The following is a 20297-nucleotide window of genomic DNA, read 5'->3' as shown; positions in this document are numbered from 1 at the left end:
CTCATTCTATTTTCAACGATTTATTCATACTTTATTCCTCAAATAAAGAAAGTGAGAGCCCCGGAACACTGGGAACGAATTAACAAATGTTTATTGGATACTGTCCGACAAAGACAGAAATCGATCTATACAGCAAACGTTCAAAAATACAGCATGCATTCAAAAATGCAAACAGTCCTCAATTACATTCCTTATCCACATAAACTTTGAAATATGAGATCAAAACATCTACAAACTAAAACGGAAACGATAATTCTTATGTTATGGCATAGCTTGACAAATGTTCCTCAAAGTTTTTGAGAGGACACTCTGCCCATCAAATGCTTCTTTGTATTTTTCTCTGGTTTCAACAATATTATATAAAATTTAGGAGCAAAAATACAGAAGAGTAAACCAAAGCTAGATGCCAAAATAGCAAACACTTCCACAGCAACAGTAAACTTCCCAGGAGAACTGATATAAGCTGGAATGAATGATATCCAAACGGCGCAGAAGATAAGCATACTAAATGTGATGTATTTAGCCTCATTGAAATTATCCGGCAAATTTCGAGCTAGAAATGCAACAACAAAGCAAACAAATGACAGAAAACCAATGTAACCAAGGACGCAATAAAATGCTACTTCCGATCCAACATCACATTCCAGAACGATTATTTCTTTGAAATATTTCGTATTTTTGACAGGAAAGGGTGGTGATGTAATTAGCCAGACGATGCAGATTATGCACTGCAACAGTGTAAGACAAAACACGGTGAAGCGTTGTTGTACAGGCCCAAACCATTTGGTCACGTTGTTACTGGGAAGTTTTGCCTGAAATGCCATCATCACGACAATTGTTTTCCCCAAAACGCAGGAAACACAGAGAACAAAAATAATACCAAACATTGTGTGACGTAACATACAAGACCATCCAGACGGTTCGCCAATGAATGCAAGTGAACACAGAAAACAAAGCGTCAAAGCGAAGAGAAGAAGGAAGCTGAGCTCTGAATTATTGGCTTTCACGATTGGAGTGTCTTTATAAAACAAGAAAATACCACTAGTAGTTGCTGTGATGCAAGCTCCAACCAATGCGAGTGTCGTCAAAACTATTCCCATGATGCCCACAAATGAAAGAAAGTCAACTTCCTTTTCTATGCACTCGTCTTGTTGTGCATTGGACCAGAACTCGCTGGGGCACTTGATACAATCAATTGAATCTTGGTCGGGGGAGGAGGGTGGGAAGGGAACAGAAATTAGATTTAACAAAACGGAAATTTGAGAACAATGCAGCAAAACTGATAATTATTTATGTCTATGCATACCTGTGGTGTTACTAATTTCTCCTTCGGCACACTGTATGCAATCAAAACAACAATTCGGCTGCCCCTTTCGTGAAGCTTTTCTTGTTCCGGGTGAGCAACTGTTGGAGCAAACTGATCGAGGGACCTTGTGGTAAATAATAGGATGGTGAGCAGAAAGTTTTATTTCTCTCTCAATACCATATTCGTCCTTCATTCGGTGTTTCTGTAACTTGCATCGTTCTTGGAGATTTATCCACCGGGACTGTCATGTCTACAGAAATTCTGAACACCTTTGGTGTAGAATTTCCACTATTGGGTAGATTTCGACTGTGCGGTAATATAAATGGGCGATAGCGAATTGCCAGCCCGTTTTACATCTCTTCCGATTTTACTTCTATTGAAGTCACTCGTTTTACACGATCAGTGTCAAAATTTACGCTGGTATGTTTGCTCCACTAGATCCATCTATTCCTTCATTCTGTTGATAATTTTACCATTCAGCATTTACTATATTTCCTTTCACTATTCATTTCTCACCACCTAACATTTCTCAGAGTTGAACTGCCATTCGACCTGTTCATTTCACTATCCTTTCTGCATCCTTTCCGCAATTTTTATGGTTTTTAAGGTAATATTGACTTCAATGGAACTGAGCACCGTGCGGATTGTAAAATTTGCTGCCGATTCGCTACCATCCATTTTACACTTCCCACCCAATCTCTGTTTCTGTGCATAATAAAAATAAGAAATGCTGGAAACACTCAGCAGGTCTGGCAGCGTCTGTGGAGAGCGAAGCAGAGTTAACGTTTCAGGTCATTCGATATTTCCTGGATGCCCCAAGTGCCCCAATTTTGGGAGCGCACTCCATGAGGAGGATGGTTGGAAATCTGTTGCAGCTCTGTTTGAATTTCCTGGGACTATTCAAGGCTTCCCTGAAGGGGACATGGAGCGCGCCAGACCAAGACATTGAGGTGTGACGGACTTGATTGGGGGATCCAACCTCACATCTTCCAGGAACGTCTGGCAAAAGCCTATCTCGAGGAGTTTTGTCATTCAGTAATCCATCACAGCTCTCTTGGTTCGTGAATGTCTTTCAAACTGCTCTAAATTCATCGTATTATGATGTCAGCAATTACCCGATTTATGTAGCTTTATTTTTTTCTGGTTCCCCTGAGCCAATCCTCCACATGCCATTCATTTAGATACGGCACCGTAGTAGTCATGTAACTGGAACAACAACCCAGAGACCGTCACTTTAAATTGCACTGAAGTTGTAAGATCTTACAAGTGGGGGCAAGATTATTAAAGCTACTAGACTGTTGTAAAAAGCTAACGGATTCACTAATGCATTTCAAGGAAGAAACTGTACCAACACATCCTCCAAGATGTATTTGTCTTTTATCCAATATGAAGTAGTTTAGCAAAAGAACAACAAATGTAGTGCACAACCTGGGGGGAAACACAAACAACCTGGTTCATATTTTACTCCAAGGTTAACTACATCGATAACCCGTTTTCTTCTCCCCTTCCCCCAATTTCAACTGCAAGGCACTTATTTAGCTCATTAGATTGACTACCGTCACCAGTCACTGCCCGTCCTATCTTTTTCGCAGCAACCAGTCCCAGTCCTATCTCTGCCAGACAGATTTCGTTCCGATACCACCAGCAAAAATAACAACTCTGCTTGCTTTGATTTTATTAATAAAGTTACTTCGCTCTCATTTATCTTTCCATTTCCCAAGAAAATATGACACGCAGGAATATTTAGTTTCCACCGTTCGGATAAGGTTCCAAGGTCAAGTACCTCCATTTTAAATAGTGGTCTTACTTCCGCAACTTGATTTCTAATTCTTTGAAAGTTTGCATATAGATCCACATCCCATGGAAGAATAAAAATGTACCCTTTGAAATACCTCTCCTGTTGAGGTATACTTTAGCTTTTTTGAAATTAATTTATTGCTAAATGTCCTATGTGACACTGGGAGTTATCTTGGAATTACCACTTGGAAGGTCATGCTTTGTAATTCTTGTCACATAACTCCTCAATAATATAAAAGCATTATAAACGGTTCTGATAAAAGGTCACATTAACTCGGCTTCACTCTCCACAGATGCTGCCAGACCTGCCGAACATTTCCAGCATTTCTTGTTTTTATACCTAACTCCTCAAACCTGTTTCACAAGGCTTACATCAGTTCTTCCCCTTTGCTTCCAACATGAAGTATAACTTTCGGATGCTCAAACACCTTTTTATGAATATGTTCCACCCACTACATTATGTTGCTTACCTGTGAGGGAGCAGATCAGTCAAGATTCCTGTTTCAGGATGCATAAATGAAATAGTCTTTAACTATCATTTTGCAACGAAATCATTGCCATTCCATTGGGAATAAGATGTTCCATTGGGCTGTGGCAATTTTCCCAATTTCACTCTCCACAGTCAATATCATACATTGCATTTTAAGTATAGAATTATGTATATCTCTCAAACAACTTCAAATCCTCTAGGGTTTCCTGCATTGCCTCTACCTGTGTCCTCCCAGAGAATAGTTACCTACTCATTTCCTCTGCTTCACTGTTCCTTTCTAATGAACCATGTATGCGAGTTTGGCCTGGTTCTTGTTTGCTCATTTATACCTTTCCACGTTTCTTCAAATTGTCCTGAAAATGTTTTCGTCACGTCTTATTTCTGCACAAACCTGCGATAATTCATCAAACTAACCGCCTGTTTGATATTGTAAACACCTGGAGACAGTGCAGTGATCGAGTAAATACTGAGAAGCTATTTCCTCCGCTGAAGAATCAAACACGTGGAAACATCATATCAAAATTTGGGTTAGGCCATTTGGAAGGGAAATCAGGAAGCACTTTTTCAGATAAATGGAAGTACAAATCTGGAATTCTCTCCCCAAAACGTTGTGGATGCTGGGACAATTGGAGCAGTCAAGACTGAAAAAAAACCTGATTGTTGTTGGGTGAAGGGTAACAAGGGATATGGAGCTAAGGTGAGAAAATGGATTTCAGATACTGATCAACCATGATCTAACTGAGTGGCGGGGCAAGCACCAGGGACTGAATGGCCTCCTGCTGTTATGGTCCTAAGACACACACGCACATACATATATATGGGCAGGGGAGCTGTCTTATCTTCAAGGCTGCACTCCAATCTTTTTGCTTAAACATTTTTGTCTTAAAAGTGCAGCTACGTTTTCACGGATTACCTTTCTCTGACCTCCACTCCAAACAATAGATCCTTCATTGATCATGACTTCTTCTCCAGAAGACGCGGATCCGTCATAATGTCCGATTGTCAAAACAACAGCATTGTCCTCACTGTTCAGCTGCCAGTTTACAATATCGTACGTTGCCATCGAGTCCCCATTTTCGTCGAAATTTAACCTTTCTCCAACTTTAGTTGTGAAATTTATTGTTTTCATGTAATGCAAAAGCTTCAGAAAGAGGCAAGCGAATATCATACAAATCACCCAAAGGTACGTGCAAGCATCGTGTTAATGTACAACAGAATAGTCCCGAGTTATTAGTAATTAGTTGGTTAGTTGCTCCACTTACCTGCCATGGATGAAAATTTGAAAGACTTGCGCAAGATTTATTGACAAATGGACCTTTACCACTTTCACAAACAAACATGTTGTGAAGTGCATGAGCTATAGCATAGGTAGCTTCATAAACTTTGTTCGTAACCCTCAGTTGAGATGCATCTGTGTAGGCGTTAGCCACTGTCTCGAGGTTCTCTCTTCCTGTGCATTGGTTAGTCTGAATGACGGGCTGTGTGCTACTTGTATTGTTTTCTATCATTTTCAGGCTACAGCCGAACGTTTTTTCCCAAAATTCTTCGACGATAAGATTACCAGGGTAGGCTGACGGTTGAAGGCGCATTAAAAAGTTCTTGAACCCTGGAATATTCACCCTACGGATTGCAATTCCGATGGCTCCAGTCATGAACCTTTTGTTTTCCTTTGGAGATAGAAATGAGGTCGTAATCCAGGCTTCACTCCCTACCCATTGTATGCCAGATATATTTTGTCGTGCAATTTCTTTCAATAAAAGGGACATATCACCCGGAGCAAGAAAAGCCACGACAACTTTTGCCATAGATCTTTGTATAGTGTGGACAATATGAAGTAACCTCTCTTTCGAATGCGTTCGATAGAAGGACTCGTAGAAAGCAATACAAACTCCAAGCTGCTGAACAACCTCAGTGAATGCCTGCATTCCAAAATTACCATAATCGTTGTCGCTTTTAACCGTTCCAATCCAAGTCCATCCAAATCGCTTGACAAGTTGGGCTAAAGCTTTCGCCTGAAAGTAATCACTTGGTATCGTTCTAAAAAATGAAGGGAATTGTTTCCTGTTGCTGAGACAGGCGCAGGTGGCGAAATAACTAACCTGGGATAAAACCATCAGAAAAACAGTGAAATCAATCCCAAATTGTAGGAAAAGGAAATAAAGGCTTGCATTTATATCGCGCCTATCATGACCTCGGCATGTGCCAGTGCACTTCATAGCCATTTAAGTACTTTTGAATTGTAGTCTCCATTGTAATGTAAGACACGTCTTAGTCAATATGCTCAGGGCAAACTTCCAGAAAGAGCATTGAGATAATGACCAGATAATCTGCCTTAGTGGACTAAGGACTGAGGACTCCCCGACTCCATTACGAAATAGTGTCACATTTCATCGCAAAAACACATTACACACATGCAAATTGACCAGTTAACACAGTAAATTACAGGCATGTCAGTATTTCCTCGCCAACCTGGTTTGGGGATAATACAGGAGCGAATTATAAATTTGCATGGATGCTGAAGAACGGAAGGAAGTTCCATTTTAAATGGATACCGTTCAATGAATTGATTTGCATAAAGAGAAAAAATGTATTTCCTATAGTCCACTGCGCAAGCAATTATTAAATTAAACATTCCTCTGATTAAGGCACAAGCAACAAACAACAGATTGGGGATCTGCTGTTTGAATTATTTGGCACGCAACAAACTATTATTTTGCAATGGAAATTATGGAAAGTTTAAACTCTTACGCCTTCAAATGGCAAGAAGCAAGAATGTTGAAGAATGTTGAAACCAATGCTCTATAACATACTTTGAAGAGTCTCTCGGAGCATGATGCTCAAAAATTCTTTGAGATGATTTAGCAAAGCGAAAGTTTTAAAAGAGCAGTGACAGCGGGAAAGAAGGAGACTGAGTGAGACGAGCGGTGTTTAAAAAGAGCTGCGACAGCGCGAAAGAAGGAAACTGAGTGAGACCAGCGGTGTATAAAAAGAGCAGGGGCAGCAGCGCCTGAGTTTTGAAAAAAAAAGCCAACAGTGACATCACAGGAGAGCTGCAAGTTGATTGTTTGGTGAGGAGTAGCTGTTAGAATATCTTAAAAAAATAAGGGGTAAATTTTTTTTGTTGAAAATAAAACCTCTGGTGATAAGGTGAGTACTACTAAAGTGTTTTTTTAAGCACTTTAGATTGAAGTAGGTAGAACAAGGGCCCTACTATAATTAGTATTTTTAAATTCAGGGAGTAACTAATTAACCTAAGGGTAAGTCATGGCAGGAGAGCTCAGCCCCGTGATATGCTCCTCCTGTGCTATGTGGGAAATCAGGGACACTTCCAGTGTCCCTGGTGACCATGTGTGCAGGAAGTGTATCCAGCTGCAGCTACTGGCTACCCGCATTATGGAGCTGGAGCTGCGGGTGGATTCACTGTGGAACATCCTTCTCTAAGAACTAAGAACATCCACGATGTTGAGGAAGTCGTGGATAGCACGTTTAGTGACGTGGTCACATTGCAGGTAATGGCTGCACAGGCAGAAAAGAGATGGGTGACCACCAGACGGAGTAGTCAGCGCAGGCAGGTAGTGCAGGAGTCCCCTGTGGCCATCCCCCTCTCAAACAGACATACCGCTTTGGATACTGTTGGGGGGGGGGGGATGACCTCCCAGGGGCAAGCAGCAACAGCCAAGTTTGTGGCACCACGGAAGGCTCTGCTGCACAGCAGGGGAGGGAAAGGGTTGGAAGAGCTATAGGGATAGGGGATTCTATCGTAAGGGGTGCAGATAGGCGTTTCTGTGGCCACAAACGAGACTCCAGGATGGTATGTTGCCTCCCTGGTGCTAGGGTCAAGGATGTCTCGGAGCGGCTGCAGGACATTCTGAAAGGGGAGTGTGAGCAGCCAGAGGTCGTGGTCCATATTGATACTAACGACATAGGCAGGAAAAGAGATGAGGTCTTGCAAAGTAAATGTAGGGAGTTAGGCAGAAGGTTAAAAAGCAGGACCTCCAGGGTTGTAATCTCAGGATTACTCCCTGTGCCATGTGCTAGTGAGGGGAGCAATAGGAGGATTAGGCAAATGAATGCGTGGCTGAAGAGCTGGTGTAGGTGGGAGGGCTTCAGCTACTTGGATAATTGGGATCTCTTCTGGTGCAGAGGTGACCTGTACAAGAAGGATGGGTTGCATCTAAACTGGAGGGGGACCAAAATTCTTGTGGTGATGTTTGCTAGCACTACTCGGGAGGGTTTAAACTAGGTTTGCAGGGGAGGTGGGACCCAAAGTAGTAGTCCCTCAGATGAGATATTTGAGGTAAATGTAGAGGTTAAAGCAAGCAAGTCCAGTAGGCAAACCGAGCAGGGGCAGGAAAGGGAGCGTGGGAGGTCTGGTAGGATAAAGTGCATTTACATTAATGCAAGAAGACTTACAGGTAAGGCAGATGAACTCAGAGTATGGATCAGCACATGGGATTGTGATATTATAGCAATTACGGAAACGTGGTTGAGGGATGGGCAGGACTGGCAGTTCAATGTTCTGCGGTACCGATCTTTCCGGTGTGACAGAGGTGTAGGTAAGAGAGGAGGGGGAGTTGCACTATTGATTAGGGAGGACATCACGGTCGTACTTAGAGAGGATACCCCGGGTGGAATGTCCAGCCAGGCTTATGGGTAGAACTTAGAAATAAGAAAGGAGTGATCACTTTGATGGGATTGTACTATAGGCCCCCCAATATTCAGAGGGAAGTGGAGGAGCATATATGTAGGGAAATCACAGATAGGTGTAGGAATTACAGCGTTGTAATAGTAGGTGATTTTAACTTTCCTAATATTTACTGGGGCTGCCTTAGTGCTAAGGAATCAGATGGGGAAGAATTTGTTATGTGTGTCCAGGATAGTTTTCTGAAGCAGTATGTGGATAGCCCTACTAGAGAAGGGGCTACGCTTGAACTGCTCTTAGGAAATGAGGATGGGCAGGTGATTGATGTGTCAGTGGGACCAGTGACCATAACTCTATTAGCTTCAAGATAGTTATGGAAAAGTATAGGACTGGTCCTCAGGTTGAAGTCCTAAATTGGGGGAAGGCTAATTTCAATGGCATCAGACAGGAACTCTCAGAAGTTGAATGGGAGAGGCTGTTTACAGGTAAAGGGACGTCTGGCAAGTGGGAGGCTTTAAAAAGTGAGGTAAGAAGAGTTCAGGGCTGGCATGTTCCTGTTAGATGGAAGGGCAAGGCTGGCAAGTTTAGGGAACCTTGGTTGATGAGGGATATTGAGGGTCTGTTCAGGACAAAGAAGGAGGCATATGTCAGGTATAGGCAGCTGAGATCGAGCGAGTCCCTCGAGGAGTATAGGGGATGTAGGACGACACTTAAGAAGGAAATTAGGAGGGCCAAAATGGGCCATGAGATTTCCCTGGCAGACAAGATAAAGGAAAGTCCTAAAAGATTCTATAAGTATACTAAGAGTAAAAGGGTAACTACGGAGAGAGTAGGTCCCCTTAAGGATCAGTGTGGCAATCTATGTGTGGAGCCACGGGAAATGGGCGAGATCTTAAATGAATATTTCTCGGCCGTATTTACCGTGGAGAAGGTCATGGAAACTAATGAGTTCAAGGGAGGGAACACCGATATCCTGGAGCATATCAACATTACAAAGCAGGAGGTGTTGGAGGTGTTGAACTGCATTAAGGTGGATAAACTCCAGGGCCTGACCAGGTGTATGCTAGGATGTAATGGGAAGCAAGGGAGGAGATTGCTGGGGCCCTGGCAGAGATTTTTGTATCATCGTTAGCCACAGTTGAGGAACCAGAAGACTGGAGGATAGCTAATGCTGTGCCTTTATTTAAGAAGAGCAGCAGGAATAAGCCAGGGAACTACAGTTCGTGGAGCCTTACATCAGTGGTGGAAAAGTTATTCAAAGGGATTCTGAGAGACAGGATTTATATGCATATGGAAAGGCATGGTCTGATTAGGGATAGTCAGCATGGCTTTGTGTGTGGGAAATCATGTCTCACGAATTTGATTGAGTTTTTCGAGGAGGTGACCAAGAGCATTAACGAGGGCAGGGCAATGGACGTTGTCTACATGGACTATAGCAAGGCATTTGACAAGGGCCTGTATGGTAGGCTGGTCCAGAAGGTTCGAACACATGGGATATAGGGTGAACTAGCAAATTGGATACAAAATTGGCTTGGTGATAGGAGGCAGAGGGTGGTAGTGGAGGGTTGTTTTTCAGATTGGAGGCCGGTGACCAGTGGTGCAGAGAAGGTGCAGAAAAGATTCACAAAGATGTTGCCTGGTTTGGAGGGCTTGAGTTATAAAGAGAGATTGGATAGGCTGGGTCTGTTTTCCCTGGAGCGAAGGAGGCTGAGAGGGGACGTGATAGAGGTATATAAAATTAAGTGAGGCATGGATAGGGTAGATAGCCACATTCTGTTTCCCATGGTAGGGGTGACTAAAACTAGAGGGCATAGATTTAAGGTGAGAGGGAGGAGATTTAAAGGGGATCAAAGGGGTAAATTTTTCACACAAATAATAGTGGGTATCTGGAATGAGCTGCCTGAGGAGGTGGTGGAGGCAGGAACAGTACCAACATTTAAGAGGCATCTGGACAGGTACTTGAATGAGCAAGGCATAGAGGGACATGGAATTAATGCAGGCAGGTGGGATTAGTATAGATCAGCATTATGGTCGGCATGGACGTGGTGGGCGGAAGGGCCTGTTTCTATGCTGTACGCCTCTCTGACTCTATGACTCTATGAATGCCTTTAGAAGTCCTGGCAGTAACTTGGCAAAAATGTCTTACCATGGGAATTCGGAAAGGACCGATTGACGCCGCTACTGCCAAAGATTGCGACGATCCCGAATCACCAACAATGGCAGGAACCAAGGAGGATTGTTGACATGACTGATCGGAAGATGTTGCTTCCTGGCCGTTTACCAATTCGAAAGCAGCTTTCACTGAAAAATGAGGCAGATTGCACGAATCATAAATCCTGTAACCCAGCGTAAGATTTGGAAGGAGATCTGTGCTCTGGTTTATTTCCTCTATCGCAAAAATCATTGCCTGTATGAAGCGGAACATCCGAAATCCAAAACTGTAGAACAGAAATACTTGCAGATTAGGACCAATGTGAATCGATTAGTTCTGAACAATATCTTTTTAGTTACCCAACATACTGGCTTAATTAATAATATAGTCTGGTTTGGAACTGAAAGATTGGACATGATTGAGGTGCTACTGTATCTGTTGAAAGTGCAGTCATTCGAAACCTGCTCTGTAGGAACGGAAAAATAAAATAAAAGCTATTGGGAAAAGAACACAAGGGTTCTCTTGGTATCCTGGTCAACATTTATCCTTCAAACAACCCCATCATAAAGATTAGCACACCATTCCGTTGTTGCTGTTGGCGGTACCCCGTTCTGGGAAACACTGCCGCCTTTTCCAATACAACAATCGTTCCCATAAGTAATGCATTGACCCCAGATCGTTTTGAGAAGAGCAATGGACTTGGAATGCTACATTTAAATACAAGTTCTTCCGATATCTGTGGAGATTACCCATGCGATAACTTCTGGATGCCCGACTCTAATTTGAAAGACTGGCATGGACGAAAGAAAAGGAAAATGTTTTACCACAAGCAAGGGTGTGAATTCGAGGAACCCGTCCACCCAGAACTGTTCAAATAGTGGACCCAGCGTAATTCACACCAGTTCAGCAAATACGAACTGTTCTCCAGTCTGTCGTGGAGTCTTGTTTGAGAAGAGTGAAGACAACAAGGTTAAAAAAAACTTTTCCCTAACAATAAATTAACAAATTCGAAAATTTCTATTCTAATCTTTTGCTGCGTTTGGCTCAATGTAAGCTATAGACAATTAAAGATATATATATTTAAAGAGGTTTCAGGTACTCCAAATCCCAACAATTAGTACACGCCTTTTTTTTCATTCCCTCTCTGGTTGTAGTGACGCCTTTAATTGCCATCTCTCGGTGCTCAAAGAAAGTGTTTGTGGGACTTCTGTTTGAATCTGCAATCATTGTGATGCTGGTGCCTCCACAATGCTGCCGTATAAAATAATATATTTAACTCAGCAGTTACTTGAAATAAAACTAATTGAATTTTGCTAACCTGAAACACAATTAACACGATAGGAAACTCAAAATGAGCTATATTTATAAATAACTTGCACTTCGATGGCACCAGTGCTGCAATTGGACTGAAAACGCAGCCTCAAAATCAGAACAGCGCAAACTTTTTCAGTTGAGGTGATGATATGCCCAAGTTCTTTATGCAAATTCTAGCTCCATTTGTGTGATTGTCAGGTAATTTAATATAATTAATGCACTGTGCCATTGTTACAAACATTTATTAATCTATCATTTCACTGCTCGATCGATACAGCTTAATTGTCTGATTGATGATTATTAATTAGACATGTCTCCTTATTTTGAATAGTTACTGTGTTTAGTGTTTTCATGAATGCGGGTAATTGAATTATCATCACAAATCATTTTCAATATTTCAACTCGATGAACTGCTAGAATGTAATAAATGTGCAGATTCTTCTATAATTTTCTAAAATAAACCCATGTCCATGTCGTCGGATGTTTATAAAACAGGTTTCAGATAAAATTGCCATCTGTTATAGATTAAAATGAATACAGTTACTTGTTCAAATATAACCGTACTTTGTCTTTCCTTCTCTCGCATCCCAAATCTAAGTTCAGTCAATTAATAAAAGGGCTACAATTTTAAGTTTGAGCTTTTGAGAGAGGGAGTGAGACAGAAACAAATAACTCGATTGAACCGTGCTTAATACCTTCTGCTCAGTGTGATCATCAGTAAGTTCACTTAACTGACCTTTTGCATTTCACTGTTTTTCGTCTCGTTTCAAATGAAGGGTCCAGTTTCTCCGCACGGGTGTGCAGACCAAAAATTCCACCAATAATGATGTCTCCATCCTGTGATAAACTAAACAAATCAGGCATTTCCCAGTGTTTACATGTTGGATTGTCTGTTCTCAACACGGGAATAATAAACGCTAACAATAACCCCCAAAGCAATACGCAGTGCATATTTACCATTCCCGGCGTCTGTTAATGCAAAAATATCATGGGTTTATATATTATTATATGTCATGGATGGTCGGGTAATTTTGCTCCACCTAACTAAACATATTCATAAACCCTCAGGAGGAAAACAATACATACTTTAGTCTATCTTGAGGGAAGAAAATTGAAAGAACCACAATTAATTATGTTCCATCATTAAAAGTTCACAAATAAGAAATAAATTAGAACGCTCCTACTGAACCATAAGAGAAAATGCAGCTGATTATTGACAGCTCAAAGCTCTTTTCCAAAGGATAGAAGTTATTATTGGCAATGTTCGCGTAGGTTTAACACATTCATCTTAAATTTCTTTCTCCTATTGGTGACATTAGCTCATTTATTTTAAATACGTTTATATTTTTGTTAATTAAGCAAAGAATTTGATAGGAATACGTTAAAGCAGTGGAATAACATCGCCAGTCGTAATTTCTATGTTGCAGGAAATATTTGCATAACCCCTTTAATTCAGGGACATTGTGGTGTAGTTCACTTTTAATGCATGTACCTCCTTCAATCCGAAAATACGAAAATTTGAAATTCCATTTTACAAATTCCATTTTCCTTCCTAATCACTTGCTGTATCTACATACCAAGCTTTTGTGATTCATGTACCAGGACACCCATATCCCTCTGCACCTCAGAGTTCTGCAAACTCTCTCAATTTAAATAATATTCTGGTTTGCTATTATTCCTGCCAAAGTGGATAAGTTCATATTTTCTCATATTACATTCCATTCAGCAAATGTTTGCTCACACACTTAACCTATCGATATTCATTTTCAGACTCCTTATGCCCTCTTCACAACTTGCTTTCCTACTATCTTTGTGTTATCAGAAAATTTAGCATCCATACATGCAGTCCATTCATCCAAGTCAATGATGCAAATTGTAAATAATTGAGATGCCTGCACTGATCCCTGTGTCACTCCATTTAACACGTCTTGCCAAGCTGAAAATGACCCATTTATGCCTACTCTCTATTTCCTGTTAGCTAACCAATCTACTATCCATGCTAATACGCTACCCTAATGCCATGAGCTCTTATTTTTCTTAATAATCTTTGATGTGGAGAATTGTCAAATACCTTCTGGAAATCTAAGTATGGCACATCCTTCAAATCACAAATCAAGGCTGACACTCTAGTGCAGTACTGAAGGACTGCATGGTGGCTAGGGCCCTTTACACCACTTCCTGGGCTATTCTTGTTGGGAATTTGTCACTGTTTAGCGAACCATCCCAACAGGGACTGAATACATACCATGAGAGCAATGTCCACAAGGTGAGAACCCCCCACCGTAAGGGAGTCAGTGATCTGTAAGCAGAAAGTGTAGTTATTTCCACACTCCATATAAGATTATTGCCCTGTCTGTCAAAAAGCACCACTGCTTAGAGGAGGTTTGCACTGCCTTAAAGGCTTTTTCAAGAAGTCTGTCCAATAACACTATGGCAGAGTCATTACTGATGGATCTCTGAGTATTACAAGAGCAGGTGTTGTAATGCTGCAACTCAGTACAACATTCTCATGTTGCCATCAAAAGGGTACCATTCAAACCTGGAGCTATATACCCTCGGGATCCTACTTGATACATAAACTCAGCCCTCACCATCCCCAGGGATATGAATTTATATTCCGCTGAATAAGTACCATTGGCATCTTTTTGTGGCACAATCATTAGGATCTTGATTGTATTCTCCACTCCCCCTATTATAGGTCGTGTAACTACCAGTTTCTGGGCTGTGATTTACCAGCTCCTCGATACCATGGGTCACGGCGGAGGGGCCCGTAGAATTATGCAGGGAGAGTCCCGCCTCAACCCGTGACATCGAGAAAGGCCCACCTCATATTACCAGTGCTGGGGGAAGCTCGGTGCCACAACCCACCCCCGCTTGATGGCAGGGCTTTCATTTAAATATGTAAATTAACATAAGTCAGATGTTAATGAACTTATGTAGGAACATAGGAGCAGGAGACGGCCATTCAGCCCTTTCTGCCTGCCCTGCCATTCAATATGATTATGGCTCATCATCCTCTTCAATGCCATTTTTCCAAACTATCCCCATATCCCCTGCTGAAGGCAGATATCCCACAGCTGATTTTTCTGGCTGCTGATCCTAATTCACGTGCCTTCAGAATTGAAATCAGGTGTCAAAAAAGCAGAGATACTTGACATAATAGCCCAACATCTGGAATTAGAAGAAGAAGACAAGTGACAAGAAGGTGGTAAGTCAGGGAGTGATGCATTGGAATTGGCTTGGACTCAGTTAGAAATAGAAAAGGTGGAGCTTCAACAGGAAACAGAAGAAGCAATATCAATAAGAAAACTTGAGGCTGAAAAAGCATTAACAAACCTCAAACTTGAAAAACAGAGAGAAAGTGAAAGGGAAGAAAGGGAATTTAGGCTTAAAGAGATGGAAGTAAGACAAAGGGTTAGTTTTGAATTCAGGGACAATTCGGGTCAGGAAGAATCTGAATTCAGCTCAAGACCCAGCGAAAATTTGTTTAAATATAAATAGGCTCTTCCGAAGTTCAAAGAGACGTAGAGACATTTTTCATACCTTTTTTAAAAATTGCCAAACAGATGAAATGGCCAAAGAAAAGCTGGACACTGCTTATGCAAAGCAGGTTGGTATGCAGAGCTCAGAAAGTTTATGCCATGCTTCTTCTGCAGATTATGAAATGGCAAAAAAGGCTATTCTCGCTGCATATGAGTTAGTCCCTGAAGCTTACCATCAGATGTTTTGGAACTTATGGAGATTGGCTGGGCAGGCATATGCAGAATTTGAGAGGAAGATGCCAACTAATTTTAACTGTTGGATACGGGCACTAAAGATAGAAACTACATATGAGAACCTTCGAGAGTTGATTCTCTTCGAGTTTAAAAACACCATTCCTTCAGTAATGAGAACCCATGAAGATAACATAAAATTTAGCAGCGGAAATTGCTGATGATTTTGAGCATGTGAATAAGCCGAAACCTTTTGTCCATCACCCCCATAAACCTGAGACGGATAGAAAGTGGGGGAGTAAAATGAAGGCAAGTAGCCAGGGACAAGAAGGAACAGCTGGGAATGTCCCAGGATCACCTCCTCAGGTTAGAAAAGAAGATGGTGAGTGTAGAAGTGAGGTTCACAAGCCGAAGTGTTATCATTGCCATGAAATGAGTCATCTTCATTCAGAATGCTGGAAATTGTGAGGTAAACCCACAGGACTTGTTGAGGTACGCAAAGCTAATGCAGAGGAAAAGACTCTGACTGAGACGACAGCAGACCAGCCATTAGCTTTAACGACAGTTGGAAAACCAGATACTAAAACTAAAAGGAGTGTAGAGGTTAAGAATAAAATACCCGAAAGTTATAACGAAGTTTTGTCAAAGGAGAGAGTAACTCCATATCCTGTAAGTAAGGCAGGAAAACCTATCATTATACTCAGTGATACAGGAGCTGCCCAAATGCTTTTGGGAGAGAAAGAAATGACATTTCCACCTGAGAGCACCTTTAACACTAAAGCTTTAGTTAGAATTGACGGGACGTATATACCCGTACCTTTATATAAAGGACGCTTAAAGAGTGACATAATATCTGGGATAGTAACTGTAGGAGTTGTCCACAGTTTGCCAGTAGAAGGAATTGATCTACTCCAAGGGAATGATTTGGTTGGATCTAAAGTATCAGTTTCTCCTATAATTAAAGAGGAACCAAGTGAAATTAAGGAACTGGTGCAATCACAGGAACAAGTTCTGGGAATATTTCCTGCGTGTGTAGTCACCCGAGCAATGGCTAAACAGAATCGATTGTCAGAGGTAAAAGTGGCACCATAAACAGATAGCCAAGTATCTAAAACTTTATTTGGGGATTTAGATAATCCAAATGAGATATTTAACAGATAGTCTATCATTGCAGCACAACAAGCTGTTCCAAAAATATACCGAATGGCACAGACTGACAGAAGCTGAGGTGAAAGGAGTTCTGGAAGGCAATCATATGGCAAACGGGATTTGAGGAAGAAATGGAGACCGCCTCAAAGACCTGCAGACGAAGACTGGACAGGGACTATTAAGGTTAGCACATGACATTCCTTTCGCAGGACATAGGGGAATTCAGAATACCAAATCACGCATAAACCAACATTATTACTGGCCAGGTCTTACAAAAGATGTGAGACAATTTTGCAAGATATGCCATACATGTCAAATGATGGGAAACCCACAACCTACCATATAACTGGAACCCCCATTCAAGTGATTGGTATTAGTTGACTGTGTAAGACCCTTGCCTAAAACTAAAGTGGGACATTAATGCAAACTTACTATCATGGATGTGGCTACTTGATTTTCAAAGGCCATTCCATTGAGCAGAATTACTGCAAGAATAGTAGTAGAAAATTTAACCCAATTCTTTACGAGATATGGCTTACCACTTGAAGTTCAATCGATCAAGGTTCTAATTTCATGTCTAAGATATTTCAACAAGTCATGGGCGATTTGGGAATTAGACAGTTAAAATCTTCAGCATACCACCTACAGTCACAGGGAGCTTTCGGGAGATTCCACCAAACTCCCAAAACAATGGTTAGAACATACTGTCACGAATATCCACATGACTGGGATGAAGGACTAAACTTTGTTTTATTTGCCAACAGAGACTCACCAAATGCGTCTACAGGCTTCTGTCCTTTCGAATTTGTTTACAGTCATGAATTAAGAGGTCCTCTAAAACTTATAAAAGACAGATTTTTGGAACAAAAAAATAAATCTTTGATACTGTACTATGTATTTGTGTTCCAGGCACAGCTCACGAAAGCTTGCGTTGTGGCTCATGAGAACCTTAAAGCATCCCCAGCCAATATGAAAAAATGTGCAGACAAGAATGCAAAAGCCCGTGATTTTAAACCAAGGGATGAAGTATTGGTGTTGTTACCATCACAGGGAGAACCATGAAAAGCACGATTCAGTGGTCCATATGGAGTGATCAAAAGAGTGTGTAAGGTAGATTGCTTGATTGACTCCCCTGATCACCGGAAGAAGAACCGGTTGTGTCACACTAATATGTTAAAGCAATATTATCATAGTGAGGAGGATAAGCCAGAAAAGGAATGTCAGGTAATCAGGAATGTTGAGAAGGAATAGGATAGTGATAATGAGGCAGAAGGAGGACATCATTCAGTAGGAATGTAACTTGCAAATATTTTTAAAATGTTATTCTCAATTAAAAACTGAACCACTGTTAATTTTGAGTATGTGTATGCGAATGCAGGGATTAGATTTTTAAATAAGAAGTTATAAGGTCATTAGACATTGGTTTATCTCAGTAGTGTTTATGATTTTAGTTTTTTGATAAATAATTAATTTGAAGTGGTCTAAAGGTACCTGGTTTGGTCCGCTTTATTCGGGGGAATACTGGAGCATTCAATTTGGCTGCTTTTCTGATTTGGAAAGCTTAAAGAAATATGTTGCAACCTGTGATGTGTTGGGGCTGAATTAACAGTGTGTTGCTCCGACCACAGTCGTAACAACACAAACAGAAACTTATGCAAACATGAGTTTTCTTCCAGACTCCTGCCTAATTCTGTTCAGGACAGTTCTCTAAAATGGTACAACAACCCCAAATTATTTACTGCCGACCTTCTAAGATTCTTTATTTTTCCTCATGACTGCTGCACACCACGCACCCACTCTCTTAGGCTTATGTGCCCATGACACAGAGCTGCAATTCCTTTTCCTGTTGTATCCATCGTTTATTCGTTTGTTCGTTACCTTAGTTATCTTTATCTTTAGTTCTTTAATAACAATAACTTATGAAATTATACTGGACATTTTGCATTCCAAATGGAAATAACAGTGTTCCTGCAGTGACAGTTTTTGTTAATGTTCAGCTGAGTTCTTCCCAAATGAAACATTTCTCTATATTCATAGAAACCAACCAGACTGCTTATTTTTTCACTATATTTTGATTTTCCCATTACACTTCGAAACAACTCCATCAGGGAAGGCAACATTTTAAATTAAACTCCAATTGTTTCCAAACTTTTCACGTTTTGTAAAGATTTTTTTGATACAACAAAGATGATTCCAAATTCAAAATCACAGCAATAAGCATTAAAAATTCAAAACTGCCAATGTTATATACGAGCAACCTTTTATCTGGTATTAAATACTCCCACATACCATGCGATGATAACTTCTAAGTTTGTTGTTGTCACTAATAAAATTCCAGTTAACCCAACTTACTGGTCAGTTAACCTTAATACCTAAACTTAATTCAAACCAGTGCTTATTAACTACATATAGAATAGAATAGCATCTGCATTATAAAAGAAAAGGCAAATTACGTCATTTTTCATGTTCTTTCTTCTGGCGTCTTTTCAAATGACTGCAATAAACCAAAATCTAAAGAAAAGGTTGTTTAACGTTCTTACAACGAAGACTTAACACCAACATCTAAAACTAACTTTAAAATCTTTCCAATCTCTCGTTTATTTATCCTTTAACAGTCATGTTTTTAATTTAAACTGCAAAAAAAGCAATAGCAAATTTTAAACTTTGGTCCCATTAAAGCAAAGCATTTAAAAACTTCAAATTGGATTTCTGCCAGGCATTTCCAAGTATCCAAGGCTGAAGCTTATCTCTTGCAAAATTGTGCATTGCATTTTCACAGTTTCAAAACCAACTTTAAAAATAAAAATAAAACATGACACCAGCATTTTTAATTTAAAATGTAATTCCGTTTTTATATCCCATTCTGGGTGCACAATCTTAAATTGAAATTAACACATTAAACAATCACACTGACACTATCTGAATTCCATGCAACTTAGAATTATTGATTCCTGGAATGGTTAATGAATTCAAAGTACCAATCTGCATCAAATTCCCAGCCCCAAGCCGAAGGAACATATACAGGTTCAACTAGTTCACTTCCAAAACATGACATATGCAAGCTTAGAACAAGTAACAGACTGATGCTTTCAACTTTAGAACAAAGGATAAAGAACAAAGAACAGTACAGCACAGGAACAGGCCATTCGGCCCTCCAAGCCTTCGCCAATCTTGATGCCTGCCTAAACTAAAGCCTTCAGCACTTCCGGGGTAAGTATTCCTCTATCCCATCCTATTCATGTATTTGTCAAGATGCCTCTCAAATGTCTCTATGGTACCTGCTTCCACCACCTCCCCCGGCAACAAGTTCCAGGCACTCACCACCCTCTGTGTAAAGAACTTGCCTCGCACATCCCCTCTAAACTTTGCCCCTCGCACCTTAAACCTATGTCCCCTAGTAACTGACTCTTCCACCCTGGGAAAAAGCTTCTGCCTATCCACTCTGTCCATTCCACTTACAACTTTATAAACCTCTATCTTGTCGCCCCTCCACATCCGTCGTTCCAGTGAAAACAATCCGAGTTTATCCAACCTCTCCTCATAGCTAATGCCCTCCAGACCAGGCAACATCCTGGTAAACCTCTTCTGTACCCTCTCCAAAGCCTCCACGACCTTCTGGTAGTGTGGCGACCAGAACTGCACGCATTATTTTAAGTGTGGCTTAACTAAAGTTCTGTACAGCTGCAGCATGAATTGCCACGTTTTATACTCTATGCCCCAACCGATGAAGGCAA

The 20297-nt window shown here is 40.8% G+C and overlaps 1 protein-coding gene across 1 annotated transcript; it reads right to left on the bottom strand.

Moving 5' to 3' along the window:
* Positions 1-287: 287 nt before the first annotated feature.
* LOC137374959 (extracellular calcium-sensing receptor-like) lies at positions 288-12544 on the bottom strand. The gene is made up of 6 exons (XM_068041574.1): positions 12438-12544; positions 10382-10673; positions 4856-5692; positions 4507-4734; positions 1307-1430; positions 288-1201 (listed from the first exon to the last, which is right to left on the bottom strand). Exons 2-6 carry the CDS (start codon positions 10658-10660, stop codon positions 288-290), a joined length of 2382 nt encoding a protein of 793 aa, XP_067897675.1. The 5' UTR covers positions 10661-10673; positions 12438-12544.
* Positions 12545-20297: the final 7753 nt, after the last annotated feature.

Source organism: Heterodontus francisci, chromosome 11 (genome assembly GCF_036365525.1).
Source record: "Heterodontus francisci isolate sHetFra1 chromosome 11, sHetFra1.hap1, whole genome shotgun sequence".
NCBI classification, from domain to species: domain Eukaryota; kingdom Metazoa; phylum Chordata; class Chondrichthyes; order Heterodontiformes; family Heterodontidae; genus Heterodontus; species Heterodontus francisci.
Note: the sequence above shows the minus strand (reverse complement) of the source record. Positions and strands in the feature narration are given on the sequence as shown.